This window comes from Trifolium pratense, linkage group LG3 (genome assembly GCF_020283565.1).
Source record: "Trifolium pratense cultivar HEN17-A07 linkage group LG3, ARS_RC_1.1, whole genome shotgun sequence".
NCBI lineage: Eukaryota > Viridiplantae > Streptophyta > Magnoliopsida > Fabales > Fabaceae > Trifolium > Trifolium pratense.
Window position 1 is genome coordinate 52,392,773 of NC_060061.1, and position 19,304 is coordinate 52,412,076.

The 19,304-nt window shown below is 36.0% G+C and overlaps 2 protein-coding genes across 3 annotated transcripts; one reads left to right on the plus strand and one right to left on the minus strand.

Moving 5' to 3' along the window:
* LOC123913295 (E3 ubiquitin-protein ligase KEG) lies at nucleotides 1–13,150 on the minus strand. Of its 2 annotated transcripts, XM_045963986.1 has the most exons (16): nucleotides 11,953–13,150; nucleotides 10,097–10,459; nucleotides 9,771–10,001; nucleotides 9,247–9,369; nucleotides 8,820–9,156; nucleotides 8,571–8,728; nucleotides 6,095–6,252; nucleotides 5,446–5,567; nucleotides 5,231–5,365; nucleotides 4,251–4,375; nucleotides 3,946–4,050; nucleotides 3,603–3,836; nucleotides 2,805–3,138; nucleotides 2,538–2,726; nucleotides 2,123–2,428; nucleotides 1–1,674 (listed from the first exon to the last, which is right to left on the minus strand). In XM_045963986.1, the coding sequence occupies exons 1-16, from the start codon at nucleotides 12,699–12,701 to the stop codon at nucleotides 460–462; spliced, it is 4,884 nt and encodes a 1,627-aa protein (XP_045819942.1). In that variant the 5' UTR covers nucleotides 12,702–13,150; the 3' UTR covers nucleotides 1–459. The 2 variants fall into 2 exon arrangements, with proteins under 2 accessions (XP_045819942.1, XP_045819941.1); XM_045963985.1 differs by having other exon boundaries at nucleotides 2,538–3,138; nucleotides 11,953–13,124.
* A 931-nt stretch (nucleotides 13,151–14,081) lies between these two features.
* LOC123913296 (putative disease resistance RPP13-like protein 1) lies at nucleotides 14,082–18,420 on the plus strand. The gene has a single exon (XM_045963989.1). It carries the CDS (start codon nucleotides 14,434–14,436, stop codon nucleotides 18,157–18,159), a length of 3,726 nt encoding a protein of 1,241 aa, XP_045819945.1. The 5' UTR covers nucleotides 14,082–14,433; the 3' UTR covers nucleotides 18,160–18,420.
* Nucleotides 18,421–19,304: the final 884 nt, after the last annotated feature.

Consider the following 19,304-nt stretch of genomic DNA (forward strand, 5'->3'; position numbering starts at 1 on the left):
GAAGGAAAATGCAAATGCTGTATATTGAATCAATTCAATTCATGAATTATGCATGACTGCACAATGAGCGGGTAAAAAAAATGCAATCAAGTTGGCCGCTGAGTACAGTTTGTACAACAATACAGTATTAAATAATAAACATATAAATATACACCTCAAAATCTGGAACTAAAAACTTATGTATATAAGTAATGAATATAAATGGGCCAATCGCCAATAGTTCGCCATAATCTCTATATCTCTGTCAATCCTCCAACTCTGTTCATTAACTAACATAAATAAATCTGGCCAAACTGCATTCCAACCTAGATAGGAGTTCAGAGCACAACAGGTAGCGGGTCACATAAAGCTTTCGATTTGTTGCACAAGATCAGATCCAGAAAAGCAATAGACCAAAGATATGAATGAGAAAATCAAGTTATGATGATACAAGCTTCCATACTCCTATAAAATTTTACATCAGTTCTCATCAAGGGCAATATCAGCAGGGTCTCCTATCCAAGGCCTACCTTCCCTCCAACGGAACCTTATTCTTAGTTTACCATTTGCATCTACTCCTACAACCTGTCCCCTGCTGGCATGTGTCTCCATCCCCCATCCCCACCGCGGCGATACCAGTCCATCTCTGATCCTTACTTTGTCCCCTACTTTATAAGGCCTAACCCGTTCCATTTCGCTTGCCTTGCAAAGCCATAATCTCTCCACAAAACAGAATGAAACCCATAAATTATCATCTTCCATCCGATGCACCACCCCCACGCTTGAATGAATCACTTCCCCCCAATGGTGGGTTGGAGTTGAAACTGATGCTCTAACCCTCACCCAGTCTCCAATACAAAGCTCCTTCTCTTCCACGACGTCCACTTCTGATGGGTCCAGCATCCATGTTTTTGAACCTGCTGGAGTGTATATTCGAAGCTTCCCATCAGCATCAATTGCTTGTATAGTACCAATACTAGCATGGGTGTGCCCCGACCACCCAAATCTAGGTTGCTTTACATATTGTTTAACTCTAACTTTCTGCCCTGCAAAGAGTTTGTCAACTCTTTCAAGATGGGAACTTGGTCCTACCCATTTCTCTTGCTCCCCACAAAAGCCTACGTAAGTACTTCTGTCAGTTTCATCTCCTTCATACCCTATTCCTTGAACGACGCCAACACTACCTGGCCCAATTGATTTCCAATTATTTGCATTTTCTTTCAATCTCACCCACTCTCCCACTTCAAAGATTTGTTCTGCCTGCAGGTCCGAAGGATCGCCTTTCCACAGTCCTGGCAAACCAAAGAATGCAACCCTGACTTCTCCATCCGCATGAATACTTGTTATAATACCTTGAGATTCAGGCTGAGCTCCTCTCCAACCCCACCTGGGTTCAACCAAACCAACTCGGAAACTAACATACTGCCCAACTTTCAAGCTAGGAACCTTTTCAACATCCGTATAATGAGTGATCCACTTCCCTTTACGGAAACAGCAAGCCAACTCCAAATAACCAGAATCCTGTACACTATGCACAACAGCTAAACTCTCTCTGCCAACACTATTCCAGTCATAACTAGGTCTATTTCCCAGGCTTGGTTTAGAGCGTACCCAATCCCCAACCTCAAACCCTGGAAGTCGTTCAGCATCTCCAGGAGACACTTTCCACAAGCTCTGCCTACCGGTGACCTTTGCCTACAAACAGAACATTTAAATCACTTAAAATCTGTGGTAACCTCAAGATGAAATCAAATCACAAATTAAAATTGTCAATGAAATTTGTCATACAACATGTGAGCGAATCCCATAGTAAAAGTGATCAATATTTTAGTATGAATTTCTCATTTCTTATAATGGACATAGATGGCCAGGGGTGCCAGCAAAGCCAAGTAATCTGCAAAACTTTGATTTTAGCCCATATAAAGTAGCAAAATTCTCCCAGATAAATGCTACTACCACCTAGCCAGTTATGGCTTTATAAGATTTAATACTAATCTGGGTCTTTCACTGTTTAGGTCCTGTTTAGTAGTGGTTATGGAAAACTCTTCATAAGTTTAGTAGTGGTTATAGCTAGTTTGAAAATGACTATAGGTCTTCTAGTCACTAGTGCAAAAATTAAAATATAACCAAGAACTAAACTTACATTGAGGGCACCATCCATGTCAATTCTCACTATTTTTCCAACAGTAGCTGGTGATTCATTTGACCACCCAAGCCGTGGCTGACTAACAGATTGCATCACATGAATTTCTTGTCCCACCTCAAAAGGAGGAACTTTCTCCACATCAGTGACTGAGCAAGAAAAAGGCTTGCTTCTGAAGCAAAAGGCAACACCCACATCACCATCCTCCTCCAAACTATGAATTACCCCAATACTGTTCCTTGTAATATCCTCCCATCCATATTTTGGAGAAGATACTGAAGCTTTCACTCTGACCCAATCTCCAACCTGCTTTCAAATTTATTAACAATTTAAATACAGCAAGACACTAAGAAGGCATTACGCAACAAAATTAAAACAGAAGCAAATGATCACCGTCAACCACAAGGATTGTTACCTTAAAATCTTCCACCTTCTCCATATCAGATGGATCAGCTTGCCATGGTATGGGTCGATTTGGTATTTCTATTACTAAGAGACCATCGTTCTCAATCTCACTTATTCTTCCAACACTATGATGTGTCTCACCACCCCAAGCATATCTAGGTTCTGCGACAGATCGCTTCACACATACCTTATCCCCAATCTGTAAGACAAATACAAGTTTTGTAACAAAAACAGGGCATAAATAGTAAGTCAGAGAATAAAATAATCTATATCTTACCCTAAAAGGAGGAACATGCTCAACCTCCTCTGGTTCACAATGCCAAGGATTTGGAAGATAGCTCAGTTCAATTAACAGACTACTGTCAGGTCGGATACAATATACAATGCCAATGCTTCCTGGTGTCACAGCTCCTAACCCATGTTTTGCAGATGTAAGAGTTGGACGAATACGAACCCAATCTCCAACCTTGAATTCCTCAACACGTTCCATCTCTGCTGGGTCAGCTTTCCATCCTCTGGATGCACCAGGAAACCCAACACGGAGAATTCCATCATCGTCAACACATAATACTGTCCCAATGCTGTCACGTGACTGCCCACGCCAACCAAACCTAAAGAGACAATAGTCATCAAAATCAAAGGCAAACGGCTGAAAGCATGCCATCTACAAGGCCCAATTAACAGAATTTAACAGTTAAGGCATAATTTGGTTTGTATATTATCATTCTCTTCTCCTTTATGACCATAATAAATCCAGAAAGAAAAAAAGATTAAAAAGAATAGCCTGCAAGGCTATCCATCCTCCATGACTTTTTCTGTGCTATTAATTTTCATACCAACTTTCTTTGGAACACTTATTTGATACATGTATCTCAGCCACTGAAACCCTAGAACTTTTTTGTCTTTTGATACAGTATATATTTTGTGGTTACTTCTTGGTTCTTTGAAATGCTAGTGTTGAGTAAGAGAAAATGAGAGACATATGGTGAAACCATGTGTTTATTGAGATTATAATACATAAAGAAGCCATTACATTGCATTCACAATTAAGTGTTGCAATTATGCAAAATCATACCTAGGCTCTTTTACATCTCCTTTCAGTTGTACATGTTGCCCCCTGTCCAATGGAACAACTTTTACAACTTCATTTGGCAGAACATGAACCTCTCCCGAACAAAATGAAACGATTAGATTATCCCTGTCTGGAATACTTTGCACAAAGCCAACACTCTTTGGTCTAGCACCTTGCCACCCATGTGTTGGAGTTGTGACAGTTCTTTTAAACTTCACCCAATCTCCCACTTCAAATCTACGTATAGCAATAAGTAAAAATAAATAAAATTAATGCATAATTTTGCATATGGATAATAAATATTATATCCAATAAAAAATTCCAGAAAATAGTGTCTTCCACGCACATTGTAGGAGATAAATGAACGCCTCTATTTGAGAGTGCCTCCATCAAATCTTCGGATATCCATTCTCGGGGTAGAGCCTCTAAGATGTCCCGTAGTGTCTTGCCACTATCACAAAAAAAAAAAAAAAAAAAAAAACTTATCAGTCACAATAATGATTTGGAATCCAATGTGTTTAATATGCTGATGTGGACAAACAGTTAACAGTCAACCAAGGACTCGATGTTTGTTGAGATTAACTTTTCAGATGTTTAAAGAAATTAAAAATTAGTTGAATTAATGTCTTCAGCTGTGAGCTTGTGACTTACCTGTGGTTTCTGACTTCAATATCAGCATCGGGATTCTTTAGCATAACAATAAGCCAGTCCAGATTTTCGCGTATCATTTTTGCTGTTTCTGCTGCTATATGGAAAGCATTATCACCATCATCATCCTGCATAAAAATTACATTAGAACCATAACTGACAAGGATGTAACGGTGAGCTTCCTTCCAAAAGATTAGAGAAAATATTAACTTCCAATTATTTCCACCAAGTAAACAAAATCCAGAGTAAAAATAAGTGCACATCCTAATCTTGGAGCATGCACATATGTAAGTGCAAAAGGTTGAAATACATAGTTAAAACATCTCACTGTCATGGCAGCAAAGCCCGAATATATAAGTAGATACAGTTCATTCCAGAATTCAATTCCATCATTCGTGTTCTTTAAACTTGTTAACCATCCAACCACCTTTAAGAGTTTCATTTATCAAAGATTAAAATTAAATTACTGGACCGGCTACATCAGATACTCAGCTCAGAAATGAACAAGTTATACTATGAAGATTGGGTACTGGTAAAGTAAACAGAAACAACTTTGTATAATGAATGAGAAATCAGGGGTGAAAGAAGCCATCATGAGCAATGACTAAAAAACCATCTTCAATAATGCTACCAAATCAAAATTTTAACATTATTACTAGAATTTGGGTTACACCTTATAAGAACTACTTTGACCATATCTCTAGTCGATATGGGGTCTCAACACACCTCACATGCATAACATGACATCTAGAGTGTGGATAAATGTGGATGGTTTCATAACAGATCTAAGATACGCTATGATACCATATTAAAATTTCAAATAGGCCCAACTCAACTGTAAAAGCTAGCTCAAGGGACAAAATTGACCAAGCCCTATAAAAACTATTTTGGTCATATCTATTGACGATGTGGGATCTTAACATTAATTATAACTATAGTTATATATGCGATCAAATGGGGGAAATGAGAACTTGGAATAGAACCTGCAAATTATAATCCGCTCCAGCATCTAGAAGCAGTCCAACACATGCCTTTGCACCCCTAGCTAAGGCCAAGTGAAGAGGTATACTATTGTGCACATTGCGAGTGTTAACATCAACACCAGCAGCAAGAATAACCTACTCAAAGCAACCAAAACATATTAGCACCATCAAAATATTTATGGACACAATCATTTTAATCAAGTTGATTCTCAAACCTGAACCAATTCCACATCATTTGTCATAGCAGCGGTATGCAAAGCTGTCCTCCCGTTCTGTGAATCCTGAGCAGATGGATCAGCTCCTGCTGTAAGCAATATCCGCACCAAGTCTCTCCCCTCTATATTAAGCATGAAGAAACAGGATCAGATGATTCAACTATTTCATGAAGAGAGGACATAGCAAAAATGATTTTAAGAATATCCATGCATTAACCCTCAAATTTGAAGTGTTCATTTTGACAACAAATGTGGGGGATCCAGCTGAATATTATTGAGTTAACAGACACAAGGGCATACTTCAATTCAATTCTGAATTTCTGATAAAAAATGAGCTTAGCAATTAAACAATCTAACATAGTGATGATACTCTGCTTCCACTCAAATGCAGATGAACAGCATCATTTTACAACAACAAATTAGTTCTAGGTAAAACACTTTAGCATTTCAAGTTTAAATCATAAAGAATTAAAATTTCTATAGTTTTGTTATATAAAATGAGAATGAATTGATACCACATGCACAAAATACAAAGCACTAACACTGATTTATATAAAGAGTTTGATCAAGTAAACTTAAAGCCAGCTACCAAATAATGAAGCGAATACATAGCTCAAATTGTGAAAATCACAATCAAGCAATTGCATACCACTTTCATGGTCTTTCTTAGAAGCAGCTGCCATGCACAAGGCAGTGCCGATATGGCTTGGTATGTCAATCGCTTCAGCAATCTCATCAGAAGTTGCAACTTCCACCCATCTCTTCACAACAGAAACATTCCACGTCGCTACACACAAGTGCAGTGGTCTGCAACAACAGAGTAAAAATGTATGATCATTGGCACATATGCAATAATTAATCATAACAACCAAACTTTATCTCACTGTGTGGGTTCAACTACGAACAAAATGACACATTGAAGGAATTTCTTATATACTAATGTAACTGTGCAACAATACCATCCTAGATTTATAATGTAAAATTCCAGAAGCAATGTGATTCTCAGATTCTGAGTATAGTTAAAATATCAGATTAAGTTTAAATTTGTCCTTTGGAAGAACAATAGTAACTGATCCACTAGTAGAATTCACAATCATTTTCTTAACCATTAAGGAACAGAATTCCTTACTTAAAATAATAAACACTTTTTATGTCATAGCCTTTGCTACTCAAATAAGGACCTAGAATAGGTTGTTACAATTGATTCAAACAGGGATAATGAGCTTTCCCTCTAGGAAAATAGGATAGCGTAGAAATATTGAACAGTACAGTAAAAGCAAAAAAGCTATCATCTTCATTGCTGAACCTAACAACTAATCCCTAACTCTATCATCAGAAAAGTAAACTCTTATTCCTAGGATGCATGCATGAAATTCCAAGCTCCACAAAGGCCAACACAAGAGAATGTATATTGAACTTTTTTCATGAATATGCATGTTGATCAAGGACAGTATACCATATGATATGAGCAAAAATAACTAGAATATCAATAATAAAAGCTTAATAATTAGTTTATCAAAAAACAAAAACAAGTAATTATGTGCAAAGAAGAAAGAAGTATATTGACCGATACAGTAAAATCTTCACGTGAAGTAATGAAGTACTCATTAATTTTATTATATATACGAGACCTGTACTAGAAAACAAGGTTTCCATGTTAACAACATTTTTATCTGGTGCATGTTATATTAACTTATTTTTTCTTACAAAAGGCTATATTATATAATTATATTATATTATAATGAATCCTTCTGAAGAAAAGGGAAATGAAATGAGAATGAATTCCTTAAGAATGTGGAAAGAGACCTACAAGCATCAAGGAGACTTTATTTCTTTATTTTGAGAGTATTTAATTTATCTATTTTTTCAAATTAGGATACATGTTGAAGTTATGGGGGGGGTTTTTTTTTTTTGACTGGGAAGTTATGGGTTTTAGATATAAAGATGAAAAAAATAATACCACTCCTAATCCTGGGTAAATAGGAAAATCACAACAAATAATATCTAAATAATATGGAAATAAATCCTAAGAGATACTCTAAGATTATAAACTGATCTTCCCAGCAAAAAAAGATTATAAACTAATCCTGGAAAATAAACGAAGCTACTCTAATATAATATAAAGATATTGCTAAGTATCTTTGTTTATCTCCTAGGAGCAGTTTCACATTTCTTAGCATGATTTGTTTTCTTATTTCCCTATTTAATTAGGATTAGGAGTCTTTATCCCTATAAAAAGGGATTAGTATTTAGTCTTTTTTATCAAGTTACTATCAGCCAATATCAAGTTATAATCAATAATATTCACAGTTCTTATCATTTTCTCTTCTCCTTTTATCTAAAATCGCACAACTTTAACCTAAGATATATTTGTAATATTGTGACAGAGAGCTTTAAGCTCAAAGGCTGTTTTCAAATTAAAATTTAATGAAATTCTTATTGTGTTTGGATAACTTAATTATAAAAATAGGCTTTACTATACTTGGGTCCATGTAATATAGCACCTCTTTCTTTTGGTCCCTGAATTATTTTGTTACATTTTGGTCCTCGTTTTGCTTTATTCCCTCCCTAGGATATACTTTTTTTATTGTTTTAGTCCCTATAATATGATAGGGACTCAAACAAAAAAAATGGAACTAAAATTATAGGGACCACTTTGAAATAAAGAATACCAGGGACCAAAATGATAAAGTGGGTCTATTACATGGACTAAAAACATATTTAAATCTAATAAAAATGTAACTACAGTATTACCAGTAATGCAGATTCGATGTAAAATGGATTTACAGAAATATATCATCACTGTTCCCATCTTTAAATGTTTTAAATCATACAAGTGGATAAGAAATGATTAAAGTAGTTCATAGCACCTCATCCAGTTGAGCTACATCTTTCAACATGAAGGTGCTATGATAAGGACTGAAAAAGACATGCAGTGAACCAGAACACTATAGATGTGAAACTTCATGTTGATGACAAAGCAACTTCAGAAAATCTGTTTTTCCTCAGTCTAATATATAATCTGTTAATGAATATCCCAATAGTTGATTAAGTTTATATACCTATACACTGATTGGCATACATATTCTAAGATTTAGAAAAAATGAATCTAATTTGTTACTCACGTCAGATTTTTTGAATTCAAGATGGTCATCGATCTACAGCCTCCATTTTCCACTATCACAAGAGCACAGTCTGTGAACTTCTTGGCAATTGCCCTATGCAGTACTGATTCACCTTCATCATCCACTGCATTGGGATCAGCTCCAGCTAAAAGCAACTCCTGTTATTTATCCACATGTAATTTAGGTCAATGCGTTATGCAGCTTCAATAAAGAAAAGGAAGAATAAAGTAAAATTTAGGGAAAACGCACTCGCATACAATCTGGCTGACCATGATATGCACAAACATGAGCTACTGATGGGCCAAACCCATCTCTCAATCGTGACTTCACACTAGCATTTCTTTTGATAAGGCTACGCACACATTCATGGGACCCAGCTGCTAAGGCAAAAACAAGAGGAGGATCCCCATCTTTGTCCAAGACATCAACATTAGCCTCTTCATACTCCAGAATTGTCTCAACAAGTTCTGCACTGCCACGTCTACAAGCCAAGTGGAGAGCCGTTTGTCCATCAGCATTTTGAGCTTCCAACAGAGAAGACATGTAGTTGCTTTCATTTTCTGTTGCAGCCTTTGCCAGAAAGTCTCTGTACAATAAATACAAAGAAAACGAATGTAATGACAAAAACAAAATTTTAGTATAAGCTAGCTCGAGGAGTAAAAATTGGGACACCAACCTAACACCAGTGACATCCCCTTCAGACACAAGTCGATGAAGATGATTTGGGTCCTGATGGACTTCTAATTCAGGTACTGGGGAAGCCTCTGTCACATTTGATACAGACCCCTTAACAAGGTCACTGCATGAAAAGAAATATGTATAAGATAATCGCTGTTCATTTACCATCAAGGAATTTATTGGAATTGGATGAACTTATTTGAAGAGAGTATATGACATGCCCAAAATTTGTTTTCAACTTATTTAAAACTTCCCAAGATAGATATATCATATATGGAAACAACTTATTATTGAATTATGCGCTTATGAAATAAGCTCTCATGTGATAATCACTTATTGAATAAATACTAAATTAAGTAGTTTATCCAAATGTTAGTTGAAGAAGCAAACTGTGCATTGGGCTCAAACGAAATCAAGCTCACATTTCCGTACTAAATCAGAAATACCATAACTGCTCAATCAGATACTAAAAAAACCAACCTTGAAGATGCAGTCATGGTTATAATAACTTAACAAACTTACTTATCCGGGCTTGCAGGAGGGCTGCGTGGTATTTCTTGCAAATGACGGAGAAATATTGCCAGCATTGCATTGAAGGTAGGTCTTTTAGATGGTTTGAATTGTAAGCACTCTCCAATCATCTTCCACAGTTCCCTTGGAATTCCTCCACCAACCACACTAGCATATTGTGGAGGCTGCTTCTTTGCCTTGACAACTGCTCGATAGATTTCCTCTGCACTTAAACCAGCCCAACTGCACAAGCATAGTTTTTCACTAAGGAAATTGAAAAGGAAGAAAGAAGAAAATAAGGAAAAAATCTAGAGTAAATAATGAGTTTCTCCACGTACGGAATTGCACCCGTGCACATCTCCACCAATGTACAACCAAAACTCCAGGCATCTGATTCGGGAGATATACCTATTCCATCATCCCAGAACAAATTTAATGACTTCTTCACAGGTTCCCAAGCCTCTGGTGCTGTATAATGTGGGCTAAGCATTATACATTCCATACAGGAATGGATCTTTGTGGAGTCACACTCAGGTCGAGCCTTCCAACAGGAAGGCTTCTTCAGAATTGTAGCAAGTCCATAATCAGAAACCACAGCATGACCATTTGTATCAAGAAGTAGATTGGAAGGCTTTAAATTCATGCAAATAACGCCTGCAGCATGAAGCTCAACAACCCCTCGTGCAATGTCTGCTCCATATCTACATTTGGCAAATTCCAATGTTACTATTCACTGCTGTAAAAGGCAATTGAAAAGCTATACCGGATAACTCAAATCCCACCAAAATAATTATTTTTTGAACAGCCCACCAAAATAATTATTAAGCTGCCTATATTGCATGAAAAAGAAAACAAACAATTAAATCAGCCTAATGCTGGTTGTTATGGGAAAAAATAATCAAAATGTACTGATATTAATTGATAATCACCTTTTAATCCATTTAATCGTTTTTATATTACTACTTTACCTGTGTATGGTCAGTTATATATAACTTCGTCATATTTCGTGTCAAAAGTCTTCGTAACTTTTATCAAAGGTCAAAACAATTCTAACAAAATCTTCTCTAACCAATTCCATAAGGCATTATTTTTGTATCGTGTTTGCTAGCCCAATAGACATGCGTCTTTTTTAAGCTACAATTGTTAGGCTTAGCTTCACATTTTCACGGTAAAAGGGATTCCAGACGCGCGGCAGAGGCAACCCACCGCACAACCAAACATGGCAAAAGTATTCAACTATTTCACTGTCGTGATGTATTCATACATACCTAAGCAACATAAAAGTAGGAAGCTGGTGTAAAATGTAAAAAATTTAGACATTGAATTAAACCATTTACCATTCTGATTTAGCGAAGCGGTTTCAATTCATCTAATCCTACTGCGGTTTTAACAACCACATAGTCAGTTCATCATTCATGCTTCAGAATAGAATGATTAATTAACACCATTAATAATTGCAACCTCAACATGCAACACAATAGAAACTACATTTAAAACCACGATTTTATTACAAATCAAACAAATCAAGAGAAACATCGCTAATTCAACACAATAGTCACTCACTGTGCTACTTAGCAGTATTGTCAATCTCGAATCATGGAAAATAACGGTTTGTTTGATCAAATTCCACTAAAAAGAGCATATCGCGGACCAACAAAGATTTGTCCAAATTTTGCTACACTATAGCGTAACTATAGCCGCCGCCATTCAACAACACGGCTACTTAGTGGATACTCGCTACCCAGTCAAATCAATTTTATCCAATGAGATTAATCAAAACAATAGTGACTTGACTTGTTCAAATTTTGCCACGCTATGGCGCGCAGCATGCTACTATAACCGTTATTTAACAACAAAGCTAATTAGTTACTAGCTACCTAGTCGAAACAATTTCTTCCAATGAGATTAATCAAAACAATAGTAACCGTTATTTGACAACATAGCTAGTTAGTGACTACTCACAACCTATAGTCAAAACAATTTCTTCCAATGAGATTAATCAAAACAATAGTGATTTGTTCAAAGTTTACAACGCTATGGCGCGTGGCGCGCTACTATAGCCGTTATTTGACAACTCACTACCTATTCGAATCAATTTCTTCCAATGAGATTAATCAGAACAACAACATGAACAGAAAAAGCTAAATCTGAATAGAAAAATAATCAAACCGAAAATGTTAAAAATTCCAAAAACCTTAAAACTTGCTCCAATGTGAGTCTTCCTTCATTCCGCTGCATCTCGGAGCGAACCGATCCATAACATTTATCCATCACAAGACACAAACTTTCATCAACCTTCATCGCACCATGAAAAGTACAAACATTTCTACACCACATCGAAGCCCTACGCAAATCCTCCAATTTCACTAACATCCAATCCAAATCCATTCCCTCAGTTATAACCGCTTTCTTCACCGCCACATGATGCCGACACCGTCCACCTCCGATCACCGCCGTCCACATATCAACACCAGCTCTCCTTCCTTCCGCAATCCGCTTCACTAATTTCAAATCCTGATGCACACCGACCTCAATCACCGGAGCACAACCACCAGAACTCGAAGTCTGCGAGCCACGACTGTTCCGCCGCCGTTTCTCCTCATCATTCTCGTCGTCATCTTCACCATCACCGTCTTCATCATCGTCAGTTAAATCACATTCAAAATTCGAACCTCGGTTGCCGCCACCGGAAGCGGCAGCAGAAGCTTCCACGGCGGAATGGATTAACGAAAGCACCGCATAGTTCTTCCGTAAAGCTAAAACAGAATTACCGACGGTTGATACATGACGACACCGTGGACAGGTGAGAGTAGCGTCTGATGAAGCTGAGAACATTCTAGAAAGACACTCTCTGCAGAAACCATGGCCACATTGAAGAAGAAGAGGAACTCGTTCTTCTTCGTTGTACCGCGTTTGGCACACCGAACAACAAGGGATTTTCATTTCTTTTTAGTTCTCTCTCTCTCTCTCTCTCTCTCTCTCTCTCAATTGTGTTGGAGTTGTAGAATTTAAGTTAAAAAAAACGCTTGGAACAGAAAAGCGCGTTTGATCGGAATATGAGGTGAAAGGATCTTTGTGTTATGAGGAAATGGAAGTTGTTAAGGGTGTGAATAGCAGATCCATCATAGGTTAAGTAAAGGGAAAGGAGTTTCAAGTTTGTAGGATGAATTTTATTTTAAGAGTGATCAATTAGGCTAATGATGAAGGAAATCTAGAGAGAGAGGGGATTCTAGAGAGAGAGAGAAGATTGTGATTTGTTGTGAAAGAGGGGTTTTTGTTGGTATACACATTTTAAGTTTAACTTTTTTTTTGGTGAGAAATGGGGTTGTCTTAGGTGGGTAAGAAGGATGAAAGAAAGAAAGCTATTTGGTGGCTTGGACTTTGAAGTCTTCCAAACACATGGGCTTGGTTGATGGAGAAATGGAAAATAATTTGGTGATTTTTTTGGGGTGGAATTTTTCTTTTACCCAATGTATATATTTGGGTAAAAATAATTTAATACTACTTAGTTTTGTACTATTTAAATATATATATTTCTATAGTTGTGTGTGAGTTTTCAGAAATGTATGAGATTGATGAAATTTTTCTTATTTTTAATATGATTTTGTTTAGAGTTTGTGATGTGATAAGCAATGTGTGAATAGATTGATGGAGCTTTGTTCTTGTAAAATATGGGTTGTTCCGATATCTTTATGAAATATGTTAATTTATTTTGAACTTCTTAATTATTCTTTTTTTTGAAAAAAAAGATGAAGAAAAAAAAAAGTAACAGGAGTGTTGATGGTAACCATATATCTGGTTCAAGTATATGTTCAATTCATTCGTACTATGTTCAACATAAATGCATGAACATTAATTAATAACTAATTAATACGCATGTAATTCGCCCACAAATTCTTTCAACAACTCAAATTTGTCATTGTCTCTGTAAAATGTTTTTCAAATATTTCCGTCTCTCGCTCTGACTCCATGTTGTTATTGTTTTTCTGAATCATGACAACTCATTTGAGATATTATTCATGATAACTCGTGTTGTTTTTCAGAATCATGACACCCCATTTTAGATTTGAGGATTTTGTTGGTGTTATTTTTTTAAAATTTTTGGGTTTTTTATGAAGTTGGTGAACATGATGAAAACGGGTAAAATGAAGTGACGAAGAAGAAATTTAAGGGTTTTAAATTTTTTTTTAGTTTTTCAAAATTTATTGGTTTGATGATGAACCGATGAAGCTAGTGATGAAGATGGTGAATGGTGATGATCTAACTTCTTTTTGGAAAACACTAATAGAAGAGACCAATATGACAAACAAAGATATCTTTAAAAGATCAAAACAAAACACGTTTATTCATCAAGGACCAATGTAAAACTAATTTTTTTAAGGGACTAAAATACTGATTAAACTCTAAATATTTATTCGTCATATTCTATCTTTATCTAGCTCATATCATATCGTGTCTCAATCCTAACATGAGGCTATCAAAGAAACTTTTAAGTTTTTAAAGATCCAAATATTTTTTGCAATATATGAAAGGTTATCACCCTACTCATTGACCTTAGAATTGATATAAAAGTCTTCACCGCTACCACCACCACTACTTTTCTGGTTTCTTAAAACTATTATCAAATTCTATATCTCATTAGATCCAAATATCCAATCCAAGAAACAACATTGCTATGGCATTTGTTGGAGAAGCATTCCTCTCAGCTTCTTTGGAAGTATTATTAGAGAGAATCATTTCTCATGAGTTCCAATACTTTTCTAGAAACAAAGAACTTCTTGATGTTTCACTCCTCAAAAAGCTGAAAATAACACTGTTGAGTCTTCAAGCTGTGATGAATGATGCTGAGGAGAAACAAATCACTAACCCTGCTGTTAAACAATGGCTGGATGAACTCAGAGATGCTCTCTATGATGCTGATGATTTGTTGGATGAAATCAACTTTGAGTCATTGAGATGCAAATTGGAAGCTGAGTCACAAATTCAACAACCCTTTAGTGATCAGGTTTTGAATTTCCTTTCTTCTCCTTTCAAAAGTATTTTTAATGTTATTAATTCTGAAATACAAGATATTTTTCAAAGATTGGAACAATTTGCATTGCAAAAAGATATCCTTGGATTGAAACAAGGTGTTTGTGGAAAAATTTGGCATGGAATACCTACTAGTTCTGTTGTAGATGAATCTGCTATTTATGGAAGAGACGATGATAAAATGATACTGAAAGATTATTTGATGTCAGAAAATGATGGTAGTAAAATAGGAGTGATATCCATTGTTGGTATGGGAGGGATTGGAAAAACAACACTTGCTAAACTCCTTTACAATGATCATGATGTAGTAGAGAAATTTGACTTAAAAGCTTGGGCATATATATCAAAGGATTTTGATGTTTGTAGGGTGACAAAAATTCTTCTTGAATGTGTCGGTTCAAAGCCGGTTGTCACGGATAACTTGAATACTCTGCAAGTGGAATTACAGCAAAGCTTGAGAAACAAAAGATATTTGCTTGTTTTGGATGATGTCTGGAATGGAAGTTATGACGATTGGAACAAACTGAAGGGAGTTTTCAATGTCGGTGAAATGGGAAGTAAGATCGTCATCACAACACGGGATGAAAGTGTTGCATTATCTATGCAAACCTATCTTCCTGTCCACTATTTGAGATCTCTTCATAGTGAAGATTGTTGGTCTTTACTTGCACATCACGCATTTGGACCGAATAACTGCAGGGAACAATCGAAACTTCAAGTAATTGGCAAAGAAATTGTGAAAAGATGTGGTGGCTTGCCGTTAGCTGCTGAAGCTGTTGGGGGTCTTCTACGCACCAAATTATCGGAAAAAGAGTGGAATAAGGTATTAAAAAGTAACATATGGGATTTGCCAAATGTCAAGGTACTACCGGCTTTGCTATTGAGCTATCACTATCTTCCTGCTCCATTGAAACGGTGTTTTGCTTATTGTTCAATTTTTCCAAAGAACTTCGGTTTAGATAAGAAAATGGTGGTTCTGCTATGGATTGCAGAAGACTTGGTACATCAGTCCAAAGGTGAAAAAACTATGGAAGAAGTAGGTGAAGAATACTTTGATGAACTTGTATCACGGTCTCTAATACGTAGACAGATTGTCAATGAAAACGAAAACTTTGTGATGCATGACCTTATCAACGAATTAGCGACAATTGTTTCATCTGGATATTGTATCAGGCTTGAGGATCCAAAGTCATGTGAAAGTCGTGAAAGAGCTCGTCATTTGTCGTACATTCGAGGGAAGTATGATTGCTTCAATAAATTCAATACGATTCATGAATCAAAGCGTCTTCGTACCTTACTAGCCTTACCATTAAGACATTGGTGGTCATCAAAATATCCTAATCTGAGAAGCCATTATCTATCAAGCAAGTTACCATTTGACTTGTTACCTGAAAGGAAACGGTTGAGGGTGTTATCTTTGTCACACTATACCAATATCACCGAGTTGCCTAACTCTCTTGGAAATTTAATACATCTGCGTTATTTAGATCTCTCCAACACTAAAATTGAAAGACTGCCAGATGTAATATGCAAGCTTTACAATCTACAAACCTTATTATTGTCGAGATGTTACTCGCTTACTGAATTGCCTGAGGACATTGGAAATTTGGTCAATCTACACCACCTTGATTTAAGTGGCACTAAGTTGAAGAAGATGCCTATACAAATAACCAAACTACAAAATCTTCAAACATTGTCTTCATTTGTTGTCAGCAAAAAACCAGACGGGTTGAAGATTGGAGAGCTGAGAAAATTTCCACATCTTCAAGGGAAACTGTCAATCTCAAAGCTACAAAATGTTACTGACCTCTTTGATGCCATTCAAGCCAACTTGGAGAAAAAAGGAGAAATTCATGAGTTGACATTAGAATGGGATCATGATACCACAGAAGACTCGCAAATGGAAAGGCTTGTACTTGAACAGTTGCAGCCCTCAACAAATTTGAAGAAACTCACAATCCAATTCTTTGGTGGAACCAGCTTTCCTAATTGGTTAGGAGATTCCTCATTTCGCAACATGATGTATTTGCGCATCAGTGGTTGTGATCATTGTTGGTCACTCCCTCCCCTTGGAGAATTACTTAGTCTCAAAGAACTCATCATTTCTGGACTAAAATCAGTGAAGACGGTTGGTACTGAGTTTTACGGAAGCAATAGTTCCCTTTCCTTTCAATCATTTCCTTCCTTGGAGATTTTGTGCTTTGAGGAGATGCCAGAATGGGAGGAATGGGACTTCGTGATTCGAGAAACTACAACTATAGAGTTTCCTAGTCTAAGGCGTTTGTTTCTATGTGATTGTCCGAAACTCAAAGGAAACATACCAGACAACCTTCCTTCCTTAGTTGAGCTTGAGTTGTCAAAATGTCCTCTACTCAGGACTCAAGAGGTAGATACCAGCATCAGCAGCAGCATTACGATGATTGGAGTTAATTCTCTCAAACAGTTGACTATCTCAGGCATTGTTTCTCCGAGTTCCTTCCCATTACAATTTCTTCCTACAACATTACAATCTCTCACTATCCTTTCTTGCGAGAATCTAGAACTCTTACCTAATGAGTCCTTACCAAGTTACACATCACTTGAGAAATTGCAAATATTCAACAGTTGTGATTCAATGACATCCTTTCAGCTAGACTGTTTCCCAGTGCTCAAAAGTCTTTTCATCTTAGGTTGTAAAAATCTAAAATCTATTTCCGTTGCCGAAGATGATGCATCACGCAGTCATTCCTTTCTTCAAAGTTTATCCATATATGCTTGTCCTAATCTTGAGTCATTTCCACTACATGGACTAAACACTCCTAACCTCAATAATTTCATGGTGTCAAGTTGTCCTAAGCTTAAGTCACTACCTGAACCAATTCACAGTCTATCTAGCCTTTATAATTTGAGTGTGTATGGACTTCCAAAACTGCAGGCTTTTGCACAAGAAAGTTTACCAATTAATTTAAGTATACTTGAAGTGTCAAATTGTGGGAGTTTGTCTACTTCATCTATCACTAAGTGGGGTTTACAATCCCTTACTTGTCTTGTGGAATTGCGAATTCGAGGTGATCGTCTAATGAATTCCTTGATGAAAGCCGAAGGGTCATTGCTTCCGATTTCTCTAGTATCGATACACATCTCTCATCTTTTTTATCTAAAAGACTTAAAAGGGAAGTGGCTTCAGCATCTCACATCTCTTGAAAACCTTGAGATTTCAGATTGTCGCCGGCTTGAATCGTTACCGGATGCACTGCCTTCCTCTCTTTCAGTGCTGACTATCAAACGATGCCTTTTACTACAAGCAAGCTGTCAGAGCAATGGAGGGAAAGAGTGGCCTAAGATTGCACATATTCCTTGCATAATTAATGATAACAAAGTGATTATATGAATGATGCTTCATGTTTGCTTTTCTCCATTAAATTACTGGTCTTTTCAGTATCTGAATGTTAGTAGCTTAGCCCTATTATGAACTTGTGTTAGAACTCTTCAAATCACCATTCTTGTTTTCTAGATTCTAATATATTTGTTGTAACTTATTAATGACACACACTTGTTTTCCAGGATGTCCTATATCCTCTCACATCATTACACAAAGATTGAACAAGAAAAGAGGGTCTTCACTATATATAAGAAGAAAAAAGTGTTCTAGTAATATCAAATTGATTGTAACATGTTTGTGTGTTTTAAGTACAGTCCAACTTTAAGCTTTTGTCTTCAAACCTGATTTTCATTCTCATATTTATTATTGAACTCCCTTTAATGTCAATGTATCTAAATATAAGTTATTTTATATTTAATTCACTTTTAATCAAAATTAGTTTTTGTCAACACATTAAATTTCATTTGCTACCTATGATCATTCAAATTTTTTTGGCCAGGCTACTTTTGATCATTTTGGCCAAATTATTTAAAATTTGTGTCGAAATTTGTGTCATGCGGTTTACTTTTCGTGTGAAAATATTTTAGTCAAAAAATTTAATATATATTAAAATTTAAAATATCTTATTTTTCTAAAATACATTTTAAAACTAATTTATCATTCATTTGTGGTAAAGTTTATCACTTTAGGGCCCGGTTGGTTCAAGGTAGATGGAGGGGAGGGGGTAATCTTGACAAAAAAAATTTTCTTTTTATTAAATCATTTTTTTAAAAAAAAAAACATTTTTTATTCTTGAAAAAAAGAAACAAAATTTAAAAACAATTTTTTTTTAAAATGTTCCCTCACAATTTAAAATGTTCTATGAATTTAAAATATTCCCTTTGCCAATTTAAAATATTTTTTTAACCAATCAAATCTCTCTAATAATTGAGATTTTTTGTTTTTGTTTTTGTTTTTAAATGTTTTTTTCAAGAATAAAAAATGTTTTTTTTAAAAATAAAAAAAAAAAATTAATAAAAATAAATCTTTTTTTGTCAAGATTACCCCCCTCACCTCCCCTCTTCTCCCCTCCATCTACCTCGAACCAATCGGGCCCTTAGGCGGCCGTATGATGACCAAGATACGGAATGAGTAGGGAGGGAAATGATAAGAGC